Source organism: Martes martes (assembly GCF_963455335.1).
Source record: "Martes martes genome assembly, chromosome: 6".
Lineage (NCBI taxonomy): Eukaryota > Metazoa > Chordata > Mammalia > Carnivora > Mustelidae > Martes > Martes martes.
Window position 1 is genome coordinate 7,694,615 of NC_137893.1, and position 18,511 is coordinate 7,713,125.

The 18,511-nt window shown below is 56.2% G+C and overlaps 1 protein-coding gene across 1 annotated transcript in view; it reads right to left on the reverse strand.

Annotated features, from left to right (window-relative positions):
- Window positions 1-3,220: 3,220 nt before the first annotated feature.
- IGF2R (insulin like growth factor 2 receptor) overlaps window positions 3,221-18,511 on the reverse strand; it is a 96,878-nt gene continuing 81,587 nt past the window's right edge. The window contains exons 38-48 of the mRNA XM_080805342.1: window positions 18,008-18,215; window positions 17,510-17,656; window positions 16,336-16,570; window positions 15,472-15,608; window positions 12,942-13,056; window positions 11,867-12,013; window positions 11,143-11,330; window positions 9,102-9,288; window positions 6,800-6,952; window positions 5,741-5,810; window positions 3,221-5,055 (exon numbers count right to left, since the gene is read on the reverse strand). Of these exons, the coding sequence (XP_080661468.1) occupies window positions 4,639-5,055; window positions 5,741-5,810; window positions 6,800-6,952; window positions 9,102-9,288; window positions 11,143-11,330; window positions 11,867-12,013; window positions 12,942-13,056; window positions 15,472-15,608; window positions 16,336-16,570; window positions 17,510-17,656; window positions 18,008-18,215 (2,004 nt within the window). The 3' untranslated portion in view covers window positions 3,221-4,638. The remainder of the gene's footprint in view (window positions 5,056-5,740; window positions 5,811-6,799; window positions 6,953-9,101; window positions 9,289-11,142; window positions 11,331-11,866; window positions 12,014-12,941; window positions 13,057-15,471; window positions 15,609-16,335; window positions 16,571-17,509; window positions 17,657-18,007; window positions 18,216-18,511) is intronic.

The following is an 18,511-nucleotide window of genomic DNA, read 5'->3' on the forward strand; positions in this document are numbered from 1 at the left end:
CCCGTACATTCACTCATTCATTCTCCATCGGGCACAGAGTCCATCGCAGGTCCCGGGAGGTGGCGGTGGGGGGTGGGGGTTGGGGAGCGCAGCCTCAGCCCTAGACACAGCCACGGGTCCTTCTGGGCCCGATGGCTGCCTGGCCCCTCTAGGAGCACGACAGGTCCTCGGATCCTGGATTATGTAATGAAGCAGTGGGGCCAGGCGGGAAGGTATTATGTCCCAGTCCTGAAGGTCGGAACTCCAGAACCAAGGTAGGATTGCTTCCTTCCCAGGGCCGTGAGGGGAGGGTGTGCTCCCGGCCTCTGTCCCCGGCTTGTGGAAGGCCGTCTCCTCCCTGTGTCTTCACATCCTCTTTCTATGCATGTCTGTCTCTCTCCAAATTTTCCCTTTTTCCCCCAGTCCTAGTGGATCAGGGCCCATTGACCTCACTTGACTTCTGCAAAGACCATCTAAGGTCACATCCTGAGGTGTGAGGGCTTAGCATTCCACACGTGAACTTAGGGGGACACGATTCAACCCCTACCAACATCGACTGGCTGCTCGCATGTGTGGAGAAGAGAAGGGCATGCCAGTATCCACAGAGCCCCCATCAACGTCAGTGCCACGGTCAGCGGCTTGAGAACTGGGCCCGAATGGGGGAGAGGTGTTGCGGGGACACAGACGGCAGGGGTTTCCTCAGGGAGAGCAGGTTCCGAGACGGGGCACAGCTCTTGGGCCCTCTGTGTCTATCAGACGGCACCCCCCAGCCCGTTCCCTGTGAACCCCCTGAAAACAACAGAACTGTGGTCCACAGTGACAGCATTTCTCGGGGGTCTGGCCACAGGCCACCAGGCTCCCCGAGGGGACACTGACAAACACTTAGAAAGCCCTGCATACCATACCCTTTCTTGGAGATTCACTGGCCTTTATGGAGATTCTTGGAGATTCACATCCTTTATGGTAATTTCAGCCATCCCTCCTTTTAAAGACTCTAGAGGTCTTGTGGCAAGAAAGGCTAATTAGGACCCTCCAAACTGACTTGGGCACAGGCCCTTTCCAGGTTTTGTAGAACACTGACTAAAATCATACGGAACAAGGGTTCCACGGAGCACACTTTGGGAACCACCACCCTATGATGACAAAACTTCCTCTTTGAAGTATGATTTTGTCCCACCTGAGGTCTCTGTCCCATGCTTCCTGAACAAGAGTGGTAAGGCCACGAGGTGGACCAGAGCACAACAGGGATCCTCCAGGGGCCGGGCGGGGGAGGGGCTGCCCATGGGGACAGCGGCCTGTCAAGGTGTCAGACCCCAAGCAGGGTGAGGAGGGCAACCTCCCCTGTCAAGGCCATGGAAGTACAAAGAAGAAAGTGGAACTCTCTGGGCTGGAATAAACTAAAAAGAGCAACTGAGAAGGAAAAAAGTTCCTTGTCCTATTTGTTCAAAATTTCTGTATGTCCTGATTATCTCAAAATTAAAGAAAAAAAAAAAGTCTGCAGCCAAAGGTCCCAAGGTTTGCTGGGATGTGGCCCTTGGCTTCCACCAGGGCTTTCTGGGGCACCGCACCCCACGGTGTGTCCAGCTACACGCCCCACACAGCCAGCTCCCCAAAACCGTTTCCTCCAGGATGGTGCTGAGAGCAGCCATCAGGTCACCCACACAGTGGAGTGCACAGACGGGGGCCCCCGGTTTTGTCCTGTCCAGGGGTGACGACCAACTGCACCATGTGTTCAGTCTGGTTTTCCTCTAACACTGCGTCAAAATAATATTAGAAGTAATTCTTCACTGAATTTGGTTTGCAAACTGGGCAGCACACAACAGAAACTAAGAGGTGAAGAAACAGGAGACAAGTCACAAGCTCTGCTTTGCTCTTTCGCTCCATCTTCTTGATTTTTTGTATTTATTTGACACAGAGAGAGAGACAGCACAAGCTGGGGGAGCTGAAGCAGAGGGAGAGGGGGAAGCAGGCTCCCCGTTGAACAGGGAGCCTGAGGGGGGGACTGATCCCATGACTCTGGGATCATGACCTCAGCCAAAGGCAGATGCTTAATGGAGTGAGCCCCCCAGGCGCCCCGTTTCCCTCCATCTTTAAGAAAAGTCTTTATTTAGTTCCTTCCAAGCTGAGAGGCTCTCCAGGGTGTGCAGGGCCACAGGGCGGCTCACACGGCCAACTGGGTGTTAGCGCACATCCGGTCCTTTCTGCTACAACCCTGCCCTTCCACACTCTCACAGGTCTTCGGCGCAGGTGCACACGGCTCACTGGGACTTTGAGGAGACACCTCGAGTCCCAGCCCACTCCAGCCTTACCTCCCCACCTGCCTGGATCACCGTCCCCGCCTGAGCCTGGACAGGTGCATGGATAGTCCGGCCGGGCGGTCAGCCCCGCGCCCACAGCACCCAACTTGTGGCTCTCTGCCAGCATCCCTCGCTCACCCCATGCTCCCTGGCCACACGGCAAGGCTAGTTCGAAGGGAAGGCTAACCCCAAGTCAGTGAAGTCCACCTGGAGAAGCCAGCCGTGTGAGCGCACCTAAATCACAGGTGTTCTTCAGAAGGTGGTCAAGGGGGTTTCTTTAAATCTCACCTTGTCCACACCACCTGCCCCCAACATGCTCAGTATTCCCTCGTGACCTCAGCCCCAAAAAGAGACTTAGTTAAGTCCTCCAGGCCCATCAGTACACTCACATGAAGGACTGCATTATTCCACGAGATTGTTTTAAATGCCCACGCGGCAGTGAGCTCTTCTAAAGGGCCCTCGTGTGCACTGTGCAATTTTAGCAGTTGGCGTAGAACTAGTTTCGAATGATTTTAAGTGTTCTAGTGAGAGCAGATTTCCACTGTACTATGGATTTCCTTGACACGCACTTGCCTACATTGTGCTTACCTCCCCCCAACTCTCCCTCTCCGCTGCTCTTGGACAGTCTCCAACAAAAGGGCATCAGAAAGTTGGTTCAAGGAAACGAAGGATGAGGGTTGTGCTCTTGCCAAAAAAACCACGTCTCTGAAAACATCTGCTGTCAGGGCACATTTTCCTGAAACTACCTGTAGCAACAGCTGGCGAAGACGGTGAGGTCTTGAGAGCCCAGGGCAGCGATGGTCGAGGTCCTAAGACAGCGAGCCCGCACCACCGAAACCCAAACCCAGACCTCTTCGGGAACTTCACAGAACACAAGGGCAGATTTGGCAGCGGGCTCGGCAACATTTCACCATCAAGGGGGGGAAAAGCAGTAACACACGACTAATAATTTATCTTTTATTGAAATTGTTGAATACTTTATATTACAGTAAATTTGATTGAAAAAAAATGAGGAAAGAAATCAATTTTAAAAAATACACTCATGTTGAAATCAAATTAGCCAGCCAAACCGAGTACAAACCAAGGGTAGCTTGCTTTTCAGTACATGAATACCACTGAGTCTATATACAATTCTATAATTCGAGAAAAGTCATTCATTAAACACTTCAAGAAAGGTGCCAACAGCCAGGGAAGGACAGTGCTCCTGCCCTCCCGTCCTGCAGCACTGAGAGGTCGACCCAGCACCCCCAGAGCAGGAATCCCAAGTGCAATGCTAGGGCGAGATGCTGGCCCATCGGCTTTCATGCAATTTCCATGAAGTCACGCACTGTGCAAATTAAGGCTTCTTATAGGTCGAATGGTTGATAAACACTTTTTTTTTTTTTCTTAAAAAAATAAGCACAGTAAAGGTGGTATCATGAGAACCTGAAGAGGTGAGACCTATATCCCAAATCTGGAAGAAGTGATTTTCTCTGACATCTCAACTCCATCCTCACACACACACACAAATAATCAATCTTTGGGTGGGTTGTTTGAATTCACCAGCCGGCGAAAGAAATACTGATACATGTGCCCTGTGCACCTAGGATCGAGGATGTCATGCAAGAAGCTGCAGCCGTGACTGACTAAAGGCAGAGACCAGGCGAACCCTCCAGAGCCTAGGCACTCGGGGAGCCCCGCGCGTGGGTGTGCCCGCACGTGCGCGTTCCCCTCAGAATCAGGAAGCAAAAAGGAAGGACAGAATGGAGCGTTCTAACTTAGAGGCTACATTATTGACCAGCTCAAAATCTCCTACAGAACCTTCCTAGCACACCGACAGCTCCTCCTCCGGACAACGGATGAACCACGACGGTACCCCAGCCGGCAGGAAAAAGACTGTTGGGTTGTTTTTTTTCTTTTGGTTTTTTTTTTCTTTTTTTTTTTTCTTTTTTTTTTTCCTTTTTCGCAAACCTGAGTAATTGTCAAAGTCAATAAATAGGAGGAGAGAATTAAATGCTAAAATATAATGGTCAAAACCCTACAGGGCCTAAAGCAGCAAGGGTTTTTCTCAAATACACAGCCCTCGGTTCCAAGACGCTTGTGGCCCGGGCACATAGTATGACGTGCACGGCTGCCACGCTTTTATGTGAGGGCTGGGGACAAAACCCAGGGCCCCGGCTCTGTCCCCAGTGATGGGAGCAGAGCCTTGTTCCAAGGACTGTAAACCTGACCTCCTCACTCTCTCCCCCATCACAAAAACTCTTCCCTTTTGAAACAGTTTTTGTTAAAGGCAAAAATGATAGAAGCATCATCGAGCTGAAGTCTTATTTGGTTGGAGGTGCCTGGCGACGCCGGACCCACGTCTCCTGGAGGCCCCAGGAGACTAGATGTGTAAGAGGTCCTCGTCACTGTCGTCATGGAAGGACGCCAGGCTGCCGGAGTTCACGGTCTTGGGCGGCGCGGGCCTGGGCTTCCCTCTGCGGGCCCGGTCCCCTCTCGCCAGCACCCCAGCACCCTCAGCGCTCTCCCGAAGCCCACTCCTCTGCGGGACTCTCCCGTGCGGCACACCCGCGGCCCCAGTCCCTCTGCCCGAGTGCACCTTCACCTCTGGGATGGTCAGAACCTCATCCTCACTGTCCTGCTCGTCCCCATGCAGGGAGGTAAGGGCTTCGGCCTTCACAGACTTCGTGGTAATGTGGCCGTTTTCCTGTCCTTCCTTCCCGGGCCTCGGGGTCGGCACCTGGATCTCTTCCATCAACCACTCCGTTTCATTCTCATCCGCCTCCTCCTCCTTGTTCACCTGCCAGAGACAAAGCAGGACCCTGGAGCCCAGCTGAGGCCCCGCTGCATTCTGTTCCTCTGTGGCCCTCCCTTCCATGACCTACCCCGGAGTCGGGGACCCCCGCCTCTGCCCACTGCATTCCCCACCTTCCCAGGCTCCCCGCGAGGAGAGGGAGGGAGGGCTGGCAACTGTCAGCTCCTGCTGAGACCCCGCCAAGGCAGACAGTGTCACCAAGGGCAGGAAAGCGGCCTCTACCCAAGGAGGTGTCGGCGGGGGTGCAGGGGGGGGATGGACGGACAGGGCCGAGCCCGAAGAGAAGCCACAGGAAGGACACGACTGTGTCTGAGATCAGCCTTTTCGGAAGCGGTTTGGCAGGAGTATCACGAGCCACGAGCCTTTAGCCAAATAATGCCCGTTTTGGGGAAAGTTATCTGAAAGCATCCATCCAAATGGCAGATGGCACAAAAATTTTCACTATTTTTTATTTTTTAAAAAGAACCAACAAAGCAGAAGCAACTGAAGCTGTAACCACAACGAGAAAAACTCGAAGGAAAAAAGGACAAATAGTGGGTTTGGGTTAAAAACAACGGATGATGTTTTCCCTCTCGTAGGACAACCGACGATGAAGGCACTTTCCTTATCACGGACTGATGTCAGCACCGGCGGCCAGCTGCACACGGGGGCGGGGAAGGCGGGACGTTACCTTCGAGTACTTGTAGGACACGTTCGCGCTCCTCCGGCAGCAGCTGGTCAGCCTGCTCACCACCAGCTCCCTGGAGGGCAAGCACAGTCGCTGCAGGGCAGAAGCAGCAGGGCCGGAGCCCCACTCCCCCAGCCCCGGCCCTCACGCGCCCGACAGAGAAGCCGGCAGCCCGGCGACGCAGCCCTCCACGGCACGGCCCGCTTAGCCCACAGCAGTGGGGCCATAACCCAGTTCCGTGAAAAGAATACTCTGGAATTGTACAGAAGTAGATTTGAACCCTGCTCCACCTCCTAGCGGTCTAGCAAGGGCAAGTTACCTAATATTTGTGCTTTTCCGCTGACCCGTGTGACTATGAAAAGGCCACATATTCCCGCCACCCCGGGCTGCACTGAGATTATGTGTGCCAAACGACTAACCCAAGACCAGCTCATACCCAGTCCTCTGCCCTGACTCTTTGATCCCCTGCCAGCCTCTACGGGGCGGGATGGCTGCACTCAGGACTCCGGACGCCAGCCCTCACTCGCACGGGAGGGTCACACCACAAGGCTCTTGGGCTCTGGGCTTCACCCGTGCAGGACACTGCAATCTCCTGGGTGGACAGCCACACACGGGGATGAGCCCTTTTACCCAGGAAAGGTGAGCCAAGAGGATGGCATCACACATGGCACGCATCTCACAAATGCTCACTTTGGCAAGGGGAGGAGGAGGAGGAAGACAGTGCAGCGGGCTCAGCTGAGCAGGACACAGTGTGCTCATAAAAGGTGTTCACCTTCTGTCTCTCTCTGGACACAACCAGAGACCAACGTCCTAGAAACCGGCAGGCCAGGCTGAGCGCCCCGAGCATCTGCTCTGTGACGGGAGCACCAGAGCCCGACTCATATGCCCGGGATGGGCTCCACGGCGCCGGTCACATCGAACACCTCATCACAGGAACGTAGCCATTTACCAAATAAAACTTCAGAGACTGCATACACAGTGTCAACACACACACACACACACACACACACAGGCCCAGATCCCAGGATAGCCCCTCACCCCGCACGGCCTCCCTCTCCTCACCTCCTTTCCTTCTTGTAAAGCAGCAGCGTCAGCAGGCAGCCCGTGAGCGCCACCAGCAGCAGGCTGAGGACCGCCCCGACGGCCTGGCTTCGCTCCGACAGCCCCTTGCGCTCCGGCATGTCCTCGCCCGTACCGTCACCATCGAGGCCCACCCTGAAAGGAAGCCACATCACTTGGGGGCATGCCACCCCAGTGACAACCCTCGCAGTCCCCAAGCCAGGATGCAGACAGCGGCAGTGACAGAGTCCCTGGACAGCGAGGTTAGACAGGAGTCCAGCACACGGGTGGACGGCGCTGCCCGGTACTCGGCACACAGTGGCGAGAGAGGACCGCAGCCAGAGTCCTGGCTCATCCCACCAGACAACTGTCAGGGCACAGAGGCACCTGTGAAGTGGACGAGAGGGACGAGGGGCCCCAGAGGTCTCCCAGGACCCGCAGCCCTCTTCTCTGGGGACAAACAGTGGCCGCCTGCTGTCCGGAGAAGGACTCTCCCTCCCTGCCTCTCATCTGGGGACGCAGTGTCTGCACCGTGGGGGTTGAGGATCCCCCCCAAGACAGCGTGGGGCGCGGCACCATCTATCCAGGCTGCTCTTCCCGGGAGACAGGGCTAGGGACGAACACACCTGCTATTCTACCAGCTAAGATTGGTCCAGGACCTTAACCAAGGAAAGTAGTAAAAATTAACTAATATAAAACCAGAAGCACCAGGACGGACTACCCTTTCTGTTCAGAGAACCAGACGTCTGTGGACTGACTCGACACTCCTGGTCCCGCGGGCACTCATGGCGGCGACAGAACCCCTGGTGGCAATGCTTGCCCCCGCCCTCCCCCCCCACCCCCAAGAAGGCAGAGAGGAACATGACGGGACCCTCTGGGCTGCTCAGGAGGAACGAGGGCACCGCCACATGCCACACGTGCAGTGAACTGGTGGCTACAGATGCTACAGACTCAGAAAACCACTCGGTTCGAGTTGGGTCAGAGGGCAGCCGATAGCCCGACCATGTACGGATAACCACACCGATCAGGGCTCAGCCGGAGCCAAGTCATCTGGTCCCAATCCAGGAGGAGGAGGAGCCGCGTGTTCCCCTTCACCATCTGCTTGGGCGGGGACAGCCCCGCGGCCACACCGGTGCTCTGGCGGGAGAGGCGCTCGGCCTCACTCGCTTCCAAGTGCGCCCTCTTTTCTACTTCTGGGCGCTCCTGGGAGTCAGGAATTACTCGGAAGCGTGCTTTAGTGTCCCAGAGTGTCTCTATTTTTCAGTTAATTTCTCGTTACTGGGTCTTAACTGCACCGTGTTGTTTACACGGCACCGATGTAGAAATTGGCTAACACGTGCCTTACATCCACGTTCCTGGGAAACACAGGACAAAGCGGGACTCTTTTTAAAAGTGAAAGCTGACCGGAGGTCGGAGGGGATCCGGAACTTCCCCCGCTGTCCCTAGCTCCGGCCGCAGAGAAACCCTCCTCCAGGACACAAAGCAGACAACTACACGGCAACAACTTTCCTTCCCGATCTTAGTCTCAGCACAGAGAACGGCTGCCTCCTGGGAGAAGCTGGCGTGGATGAAACAGGGAGAAAACAAACCCAAGAGGAAAGCACCGTGTAACAGCGTGTCTACGTGAGGGCCTCTAAACGTGGCCGTGGACCGGGCGGAGGAACAAAGGCCGTGGGCCCGAGAAGAGGTGGGTTCCCTGAGGCCGCACAGAAGCCCCGACCGCCCTTCCCCCACTGGGCGTCCTCAGCACCCAAACGCACGCTACCACGAGAACCCGGCATATGGCCGATTTTCAAGATCTGTGGAACAAGTTCTCATTCCTTCAAACATAGACGATACTTTGTTCAAGCTAAAGGAACATTTACCCCATGACAATCGGCACTAGAGCGCAAGGAAACACATGCCAGGAACACAGAGACACAGCGGCCGCTTCCCTCGAGCCAGTGAGGAGAACTGTGGGCCGGGGCAGGCCGGAAAGAACGAGGGGGCTGCGGCCTCGTGTGTGCTTGTGGGCGGACGCCGACGCGCTGGGAGGGGCAGACGGTGGCTCTGGGGGTGTGGGGGTGCCAGGAAGGACAGGACCTGGAGAGCCACTGAAGCGGGGTCCTGGCTACGTGGGCCTGCCTCCCTGCTTCTCAGACATGCCAGCATATTCCCACAGGACAGCACTGGGGGCGGAGAACTCACACCAACAGATGCTCGAGCTGCACTGTGAGTGAGCCAGCTGGGGTACAGCTAGGACGTGCACGTCCCAAGGGCAAAGTGACCGAGGAGGCTCCCGCCCATGCCAGGACAGCGTACTCACCCGAGAGGACACACAGCAGAGGTGTACCAGGAGAAGAGGTACTGGCAGTCGGCGGTCTCGTGGCTGAACTCGGGGATCCCGTCCTTCACCAAAGGGTCACAGTGGAAGAAGATGGTGGAAGACACAGACTTCGTCTTATCCTTTCCGCACTTAGAGGACGAGGCAAACACCACATCTAGATCACCATCTGTCAGACAGGAAGACACAACACAGGCAACGTTACCATCGATATTTCAATAAAGGCCCGACTTCACCTTTCCACGGATTTTAAGTCCATGTAAGAAGTTTGCATGGACTTAAAATCAGAGATAGAGGTCCTTCTTCAAGAGTCCCGCGTGTGCGCTTTCCCACGGGCCTCCCGACACACATCACGGAGCCCCCGCCTCTCGTCAGGGAGCGAGAAAGACTTAAGTCTTGCTTCAGAGAGGTCAGGCTCTGTCCTCAGCTAACCGTGGGATTCAGAACAGGGGCTGGCCACGAGCTATCAGCACTTCTGGAGATGGAAATGGACCCAGTGGGCAACCAGCCAGCCAACCCACTGAACAAGCCTCCACATGGAGCCCGGGACACTGGGGGACCGGTGAGCTTCCCTGGTTGGAGGGAGTCCATGCGCATTGTCGCACACCAGCGCTGGGGACAGAACCCATCCTCCCGCCACAGCGGGAGGACGATGGAAGCATCCGGCTCCCTTCCGGACGCTACCCTGGGTGCCTCTTCCCGTGGCCGGTTTCTATCCTTAACCGTGACTATAACAGGTCAAATGAGTCCTGAGTCCTGCAGATGATCAAACCTCAGGGCAGTGACGGAAGTGCCCCGAAACCCGCAGCTGGTGTCGGAAGGGAACGAGCCACGGGCAGACGCTGCCCTCGCCGAAGTCTGCAGGTGGCTCGACGTGCACAGTCCGCCACTGCTATGGGGCCAGGGCGTTTAGTGTGTGAGGCAGCCACGTCCATGAATGGAAAGGAGCCCGGAGCCCCAGGCTCTGCGGGCCGGGCTCGGGAAGGTCCCACGAGTTCGCGCTCATAACCGGCTGAGGCGTGACCTGAACGGACCGCCCCACCAGGCCGGCATGTGAGCGCACGTCCCCACGCTGACGGGCAGCCGATGGCAGCTCCGAATCACAGCGAGATGGGGCTCCGGGCTTCCTACTCTGGCCCTCTGGAATGACAGGAGACTCGGGAAGAGATTTAAACTGTGTTTCTTCATGAAATGCAAAAGGTGGTCTTAAAACTAAACTGAGTTTCTAGTGTTGGTGAACACTGAAAGTGCAAAGGTCTGAAAGGGGATTTAGGAACTACAAATAAATAAATGCACGTGCAGACGTGACTCGAGTTAATCAAACTCAGAATTCCTGGAAAGGAACAGAGAACCATGGGAGTTTACTCCATGATGTGAAATCAAGACAGTGCATCAGGCTGACCTAGCGGGTCCGTCTGCTGGGCCCGCAGGGCAAGGCCACGTGCAGGGACAGTGGTGCTCAGCGTCTGTGAGTGGACACACGGACGTCTGGGCTCCTACCACTCGGGGAGCAGCTGCTTCTCCTCTCGGGGAATCTCTTAGGAGCTCTTTTTACAACAGAGTCAGCTGGGTTTTTAACACACTTAACTTTGGAACACACTTAACTTTGTAAAGGGTGTCTCCCCTTTCTCTTCATCCTTTGGACAAACGTAACACGTCTCACTCTTCCGTAGTAACATCTAAAGCTGCCCATTAAAGAAGCAACACGACAAAGCCAAACTGAAGGCAATTCTCGGACACACACTCTATCTTCTGTCTTCACCCCACCTCACAACCTTGGCTCGAGACCAAGTTTTTGGTTTTTAGGAGCTTATCTGTGAAGTAAGGTGACTTTTTCCTACAGCGAAATGCTCATCTTACATGTACTGCTGAATGGTTCTGACGACTGCGTGGCAGGACACAGACTCAGACCCGGCTTCTGCTTTCAAACTAGGGATTTCGACGGAAGGGAGTTTCTTCATGAAATTCTTAAAGTCCCTCCTTTGAAGAAGCTGAACATGGAGTATTGATAGAAAGCAATTACCTTGAATGTAGTATTTGGTTTTGTCAGAAGTTCCAACTTTCCTACTGAAGTGTTGGTCATTTGGTTTAACCTGGCATATGTTGGCACCCGAGCACGCAGGATTTCTGGAGCTTGTGATGGAGGAAAGCTGGATTTCATACAGGTACTTGTCCCCATTTGTTCTCATGTCCCCGGAGGCACTGAACAGCCTGAAGAGAAAAAAGGATGGCAGTGACTCCAGTCCCTCCAGAAACCCACTTCGGATAGACCCAAACAGCCGGGCCCAAGTGCAGGGCTGCCCGCCACGGCCCTTCCCCAGCTCGGCCAGCCTAGGAGCCTGTGAAGACACCCAAGGGTGCCAACTCCCACCCCATCTTCTTCCTGCCTCCCAGCCTGCGCTCTGAGCGGCATTCCGCACTGTGCCCACCTCAGCCCGCCCCGGGCACGGCCAGCAGCTGTGGCCTGTCCCTGAGGTCAGGTGGCCAACCCCTGGGATTATCGAAGGGGAGGAGGAGGAGCGACTTTATTTTTATTCTTGCTAGAATTCACCATCTTTGGTGTTAAAACTTAATAGCTGAGTAATGCTTTCCCTTGGCTGAAGCAAAATGCAACAGCTACCTAGAGACAGTAACCAACACACACTGCCTATTTACCCCGTAGCTCCCCCCACCACGGGGGAAAGATCTAAATCGCTGGTTTAATTCTGAATACACTCCAGTGTGCAAAAGGAAAATGTCCCACTTACTTAAAATAAATATCTCCAAGGCTGAAGCTCTTGCCATTTACAGGGTTGGTGATGGTGCCGTTCACCATCTGCACCTCCTGGGGCTTCACGGCGCAGGCGGCCCGAGAGTCCCAGCTGAAGTAGTAAGTGCAGCTGTCGATGTCGAACCTGGGGAGCAAGCGAGGACCGCGGTCACGCCCAGTCACGCTTTGGGCAGCCGCGGCCACACGCAGCTGCTCACGCCTACAAGACTGGCTTCCAGGGGCACCTGGGTGGCTCAGTGGGTTAAGCCGCTGCCTTCGGCTCGGGTCATGATCTCAGGGACCTGGGATCGAGCCCCACATCGGGCTCTCTGCTCAGTGGGGAGCCTGCTTCTCCCTGCCCCCATCCCATTGTCTCTCAGATAAATAAATATTAAAAAAAAAAAAAAAAAAGAAAGAAAGAAAAGAAAAGAAACAGTGCAACATCTAAAAGTTGGAAAAACTTGCTCCCAAAGTTTTGAACTTTATTTTACAAGCTTTTCTGACTCCTACACTGATTGAAATCCTTGGACAATTCCCGGGTCTCCCCCGAAATTCCAGCCCAGCTTCTGAAAGAATCACTGGGAAACAGCAGCTCGTATGCTCCCTCTGTTGGCGAAACTGCTCCTAGCACTAGATGCACAGTTGCCTGGAAAATTCTAGGGTGATCCAAGAGCACCCCAGGTGCCAGCCCCACCTGCGTGGGGGTCTCAGGCCGCTTGAACAGCTGGCCTGGGTGGCACCAACTGCTGCTCCTTTGGTTCTACAACGATGCTGAAGGCAGAAGCCAGTGAAACATCACTTTATAAGTCACTTTGGTCAAGTGACCCTGTGTCCCCGCCCCTTTTCCAGGAAATCCCTCCCTGTGCCAAGCAGCCCCATACCCCACAGGACAATTAACAGCCCCAGCCCCCTCCCCAGGCCCCAAGTCTCAGTGGCTGCACAAACACCCTCTCCCTGCACACACATCTGCACACCCACATGCCCGCACGCCCGCAAGTGAAAACCAGGGGCAGAGATGGGGTGAGCCTCAGTCCACACTCTCCTCAGCTCCCCTGCAGGCCCGACCCTCTCACCTCAAGAACGACGGTCTGCCCACGGTCTTCGCACAGGTCAGCTCTATGACGGCAGATGCCGTCTTATTCTCCCCACACTGATAACCTTTCGAATAAGTTACAATGACTTTGTCATCTGAAACATACAAAGGATAGAAGTGACGTTATTTCTGGTTATAAAAAGCTTCGGTGTCAGAAATCAGCATCTGTGTTAAAGGCCAAGACAGAACAAATGTTTGGCTCTCTCACAACTTCTAAGTCTGCACTCTTGGGTTCGGAGCATGGCCAAGCTGGGTGACTGCTCTGGGTCCGCACCACACCTGGCAGGGCTGGGGACGATCTGGGTTCACACCCCATCCCCTCCTGTGCACTCCTTGCCTGACTCTGGGATGCTGAGCATGTCTCCTCGCCTGCCTGAGAGGAACACGGCCCGAAGTGTCTGCCACGTGTCCAGCACGGTGGGCACACAGAGAAGAAGAGCCTCGCTTGGCGGCAGCTGTCACAGCTGCTCCAGTTCTGTAGGATTCTAGGGTCGTTGTAGATGCTTTTCCAACACACCCCCACCCCGGGGAACCCTGAGAGTCACAGGCCAGGGGCTAGACCTCCCAACTACAAAGAGAAAAACCAGAAACAGAACAGCTCTGGTTTTCTCGGGCATCCCGGTTCTGCGTCCAACTCTCCCAGTTCTGAAAACATCACAGACGAGAGACCGCGGAGACCTGACGTGCGGGGTCCGCGAGGCACGTGGGCTCACACAAGACCCTGCGTGGCTGCCAGGTCAATGGTGCTGCTGCTTCCAGCTCCTGGGGGGGGGGGGAGGGGCTGCCCGGAGCCGTCCGGGGGTGCCTAAGCCCAGCCTGGCTCAGGGGCACAGGGCGGGGGCCTGGGGAACAGCGCACACCCCACAGCCCCCGACTCTCACACCTCCGGGACGCGGGCGGTAGGGGAAACACAGGCCTTGGTACCCGCTTCCCACCTAGTCTTCCTGAGACGCAGGTCAAGGCACGGGGCACTGCTCAGCCGAAGGCCCAGGCCCTTAGCCCTGCCCAAATTCAAAGCTGTACTGGATGAATTAAGTATCAGGCTCCTGTGCAAAATTCTGAAAGTTCTACCGCTTTAAAGAGAAATCCTTACACTGCCCGAGCACAGGAACCAAAGCAATGCCGCTCTGACCGCAGACACCCTACACTCCCCGGCCATCAGCCCGACCTTCCCCGGCTCATTGCCCAACCTGGGGCACGGACTCTAACCCCGAGCCCACCCCCGCGGTGCTGTGAGGACTGCTAGGCAGAAAGCAGAGCTGCAGATAAGAGCGACCTCCTGGAACAGAGAGTCCCTCTCTCCACCCCACATGGCTGCAGCCCTTCCCGGGCATCTGGCCTCTGGGCTCTGTCCTTGCACAGCCATCCTGCGAGGGCCAAGGAGTAAGGCCCCTGGCGTGTTGGGGACGAGGCGATCCCTGCAGGCCAAACCTTCCTTGAGGCCTTCACTCTGCAAACCTCTTCCAGCCGGCTGTGGGAAGCCGGGGGAAGGGCGGATCCAGTGTCCATACACAACCACGAGAGCAGCGGAGGGCCACCCTCGACCCTCGCTCGTCGTGAGCCGGTGGGCAACAGCAGTGAGCGGCGCGCTGGGAGGGCCACTCCGGGCGACGGGACCGACGAGCTGCTCCGCCACGGGGACGGTGCCTCCCTCGGAATTCCCTGTCTCCCTTCCAACAGCTTGAGCAGACTCCAGCCACGACAATGTGGGACCCCACTCTACTCCAACAAGGTAAAAGTGTTTTTCTTTATTGGTCCCCCGAACGCACCCCAGATGTTCCTAAGAAAGATCTGCCTTTTAAATAATGAAAGACAGGGGTGCCTCGGTGACTCGGTCCAGTTGTCTGACTCTAAATTTCAGTTCAGGTCATGATCTCAGGGGCGTGAGGTCAAGCCCTGTGTTGGGTGCTGCACTGGGCATGAAGCCTGCTAAAGATTTTCTCTCTCCTCCCTCTCCCCATCCCCGCCACACTCACTCTCACGTGCGTGCTCACCCGCTCGCTCTCGGATAAATAATGAAAGAATCTTTCACTCAACAACCAACTGCAAAATGAGTTTTTTACTAACGCTGTTAAAAAGAGCTTCGCTATTTTCTAAATTGTTCAGACGCTACAAAAATGTACCTCTGGATTATGTTTACCAAGTTCTTGCGTAACTGTTCAGGCTTTCCGACTAAACGCTGGAGCGTGTGTATGCAGACTCTGGCGCTCGAGCCTGAGCTGGAGCAAGGAGTCAGAGGAACCTTAGCCACTGTGACCCTCTCAGGGTAGTTCCCCGGACAGGCGACCCCTCTGCACACACGTGCTAGGACCTGCCATCTCTAGGAATACAAGTGTGCTTACTCTAATGTTCAGGAATTAACAAAATGCTTGAGAAACAGTCCTTGGGAATGGTATCCGGCAGTTTCAACTCAAGACAGTGCTGATCCTCCTGGCCATAGGAGGATGCTCTCAGCTTCCCAACTCCGAAGCAACACCTATAATCACACACTGCAAGGACCAGGGCCTTACCTAAGACGTCCAGCTTCTGGGTGTGGACGAGCCCCAAGACCTGCACGACACCAGACGCACTCTTCTTGCAAATGCTGGCTCTGTCAGAGCAGTCGAGGGGCCCTTTATATATTTTCTGACAGAGGTTTATGTAGTACCTGTGGAGCGACACAAAGAGACGGGGGAGGGGCTGCAGGGTCCGTCCGCCCTGCGCACCCCAGTGCGGCTCTGGCCATCACTTCCACAAGCAGGAACTGTTGTGACAACCAAGCATTCCACACCCGCTCCGAACGCAGCCCCGAAACAGACTTTCCAAGGAAGGTCCCGGAGTAGTTGGTTACTGAAAAAGGCGGCGTGTCACCCAGGCGGGTGGGGTGAACCCGGAGGCGGTGTGGTTTAGAAGGGCTTGAGCTGGGACCCGCAGCGCTCCAGTCCGAGCAAGCTGCTGACCTCAGGACCGAAGGCCTCCGAGTCCACGCCCCCGCCCACTCTGAGCACGCCTGATCGGAGGGCCTCTGGCGGAGTCACGGAGTGGCTGCCACAGCCGCACGAGCCTCAGACCCGCACAGCCTATGGGGTCCCGTGCCCAAGAGCTGAAAAAGTCAACGTCCCCCCAACACCCAGCAGCAGACAGCAGCCCCTCATGAGCACGACGCTCCTCAAGACGCACTGTCGCACGCGGACCGTCAGCTTCTGGTTCCAAAGACCCCTCCCCGTCCACCTCCGCCTTCACACCCGGCTCTGGGCACCAGGCCCAGTCGGCACTGAACCGGGGCTCTCAAGCCACCGCGAGCACCGGGTTTACGTGGCAGCCCAGCTCCACAGGGACATGGAAGCGGGCCACCAAGAGCCCGCCACAGGCAGGCCGGGGTGGCAGGTACTCACGAGTCTCCTTCGTGGACAAAGAACCAAGAGCCGGTGAGCGAGGACAGCAGCCGCAAGTCGTAGGTTTTGTGCTTCTGGATGAATTTGCACTCCATCTTCTTTGGAGGACAGACAACTTTGGTTTTCCACTCAAATGTCACCTCACAGCCACGAACCTCACTGAAGACCTGTGGCCTGCCGATATCCGCATCCTCGTCGCACTTGAAGATGATCGCGGACATCCGGTGGCTGTTTGCTGGGGAGCAGCGCAGGGAAAAGTCAGGTCGCAGCCCGGTCCCCCGCCAGCTCCCCCGCCTGCTGCTGCCCCCGCACCCCCACCACAGCTCGGCTGTCTCATTCACATGCCCCGACCCGAAACAGACCAAGGCCCCTCAGGGCCCTGTGTCTGTCTCCTCCTGGGTTTCTGAATGGCCCCACGGCAATGGCTCAGTCCCTCGTGGACGGGTATTCAACATCTGGTCACACGTGAACGAGGACAGGAAACAGAGCCACAGTAAGGTCCCTGTAGTTACCTAAAACGCTGAGCGCCGTCCCACAGACCCGGAGCACGGCCATCATCAGCCTCAAAGCACAACTACAATAGCCCCTGGACGTTTAACACTTAGAATTTCTTTACAGCCTCTTGCTCCCTGATCGTTCACAAGAATTAAATAGTTTTTTGTGTATTTCCTCGTCACGCTCCTTGAGCACTCACATCCATTTCTGCCACATGTGAGCAGGACTGGCTCACAGCCCTGGTCTCCAAGTGTCTCCGAACGGCACGCGGCCTGGCTCGGCCCAAAACCCTGGCCGGTGCCCACCACACAGCAGGGAGCCGGCCAACGAGCCTGCCACCAGTCCTGCCGACGCCCGTGCCGCCCCGCAGCCCCATGACCGGGACTCGGCGGTGCCACGCCGTGTGGACATACACCGCCTGAGTTACAGGACGGGCCCTGGTGGCCCCCTGGCCTCGGCCTCTCAGCCCTGCCCTACTTTGGTCTACGTACGCGGTCACGTAACACATCCCATCGAGCCATCCGAGATGTCCTTTCTCTACGGAAAACAAGCCTGACGTGGAAAAACTACACGCGGCAGAATTAACCCAGACATCCACAGAGGTCTGAGCACGAAGCCAGCGTGTGGAGGACGCCGGCCAAGCAGCAGCCTGAGCCCAGACGCATGCCCCGCTACGTACAGTGTCTGCAGAAGCCCCACTCGTGGTCTCTGTCGTAGTTAGCGGTGGTGGAGCACCAAAGCCTCGCCCTGCCCTCCAGAACACACTCCTCGTAGCTCTTTCCATTGAATATGAAGGGGAACACACAGGGGTCACCTTCCTCAGTTTCTGGAAGAAAGAAGAACATCTATGTAACCCTGATTATCAGCACAACCCCAGCCGTGCTTTCCCTGCCGGGCACGTCATCTAGGAAGGCTCAAAAGGATCCCATCCGGAAGCCGCCACCCTAAGCCAACATCAAGACGCTGGCCCGTGTCACAATGTGACTAGCAGCTCACAGGCCAGGATGTGTCGAGGCCCGAACACACACTCAGGGCTGCGTGGACAGAACGCTGCGGGGTCCAAGCCCGGCGTCCGCGTTCACGGCACCTGCAGCTCCACGCCTCCGTTTCCTCCCGCGGCCAGGTCTGACACCACACTCACCGGGAACATAAAACGCATCTCGTTCCCAAGATTTACCTGGAGGACAATTATCTCCATTGGCATAACTTAAGATGACAGCTTCATCCTGGTGCCTATAATCCAGCCTCATGGATGCCAGCCGTCCAAAAGATGCCCCCTTGCTTCCAGAAAGCAGGCAGACACCTCCGTCCTTACAGCCTCCTTCATCCAGGCCTGCCGCCGCGGTGCACACCCCGATGCTGTAGGTGCGTGAGTCTCGAGTCACCTGGACAGACAACAGCACGTGCAGGTGTCAGTGGGTCTCGCCATGGAGGGAGAGCCGTCACTGCAGGGAGGTACGTTCCTGCCGGAAAGCAGGGGCCGCCTCGGGGCTGCGCACGGGTATCTCGGTGCGCCCTTCCTGCTCTCCAATCCTGACCTTCCTCCAGAGGGCATTGCCTTACCCACCGTCGGGGCATTTCCCTCCAGCCACTGGAAGGATCTGCACCTCCGTCCGCCCACAAGCCCAGCCTTCTTCGTCCTCCCAGCCCCTAGCAGCCACAGCACACACTGCTGGCTGGG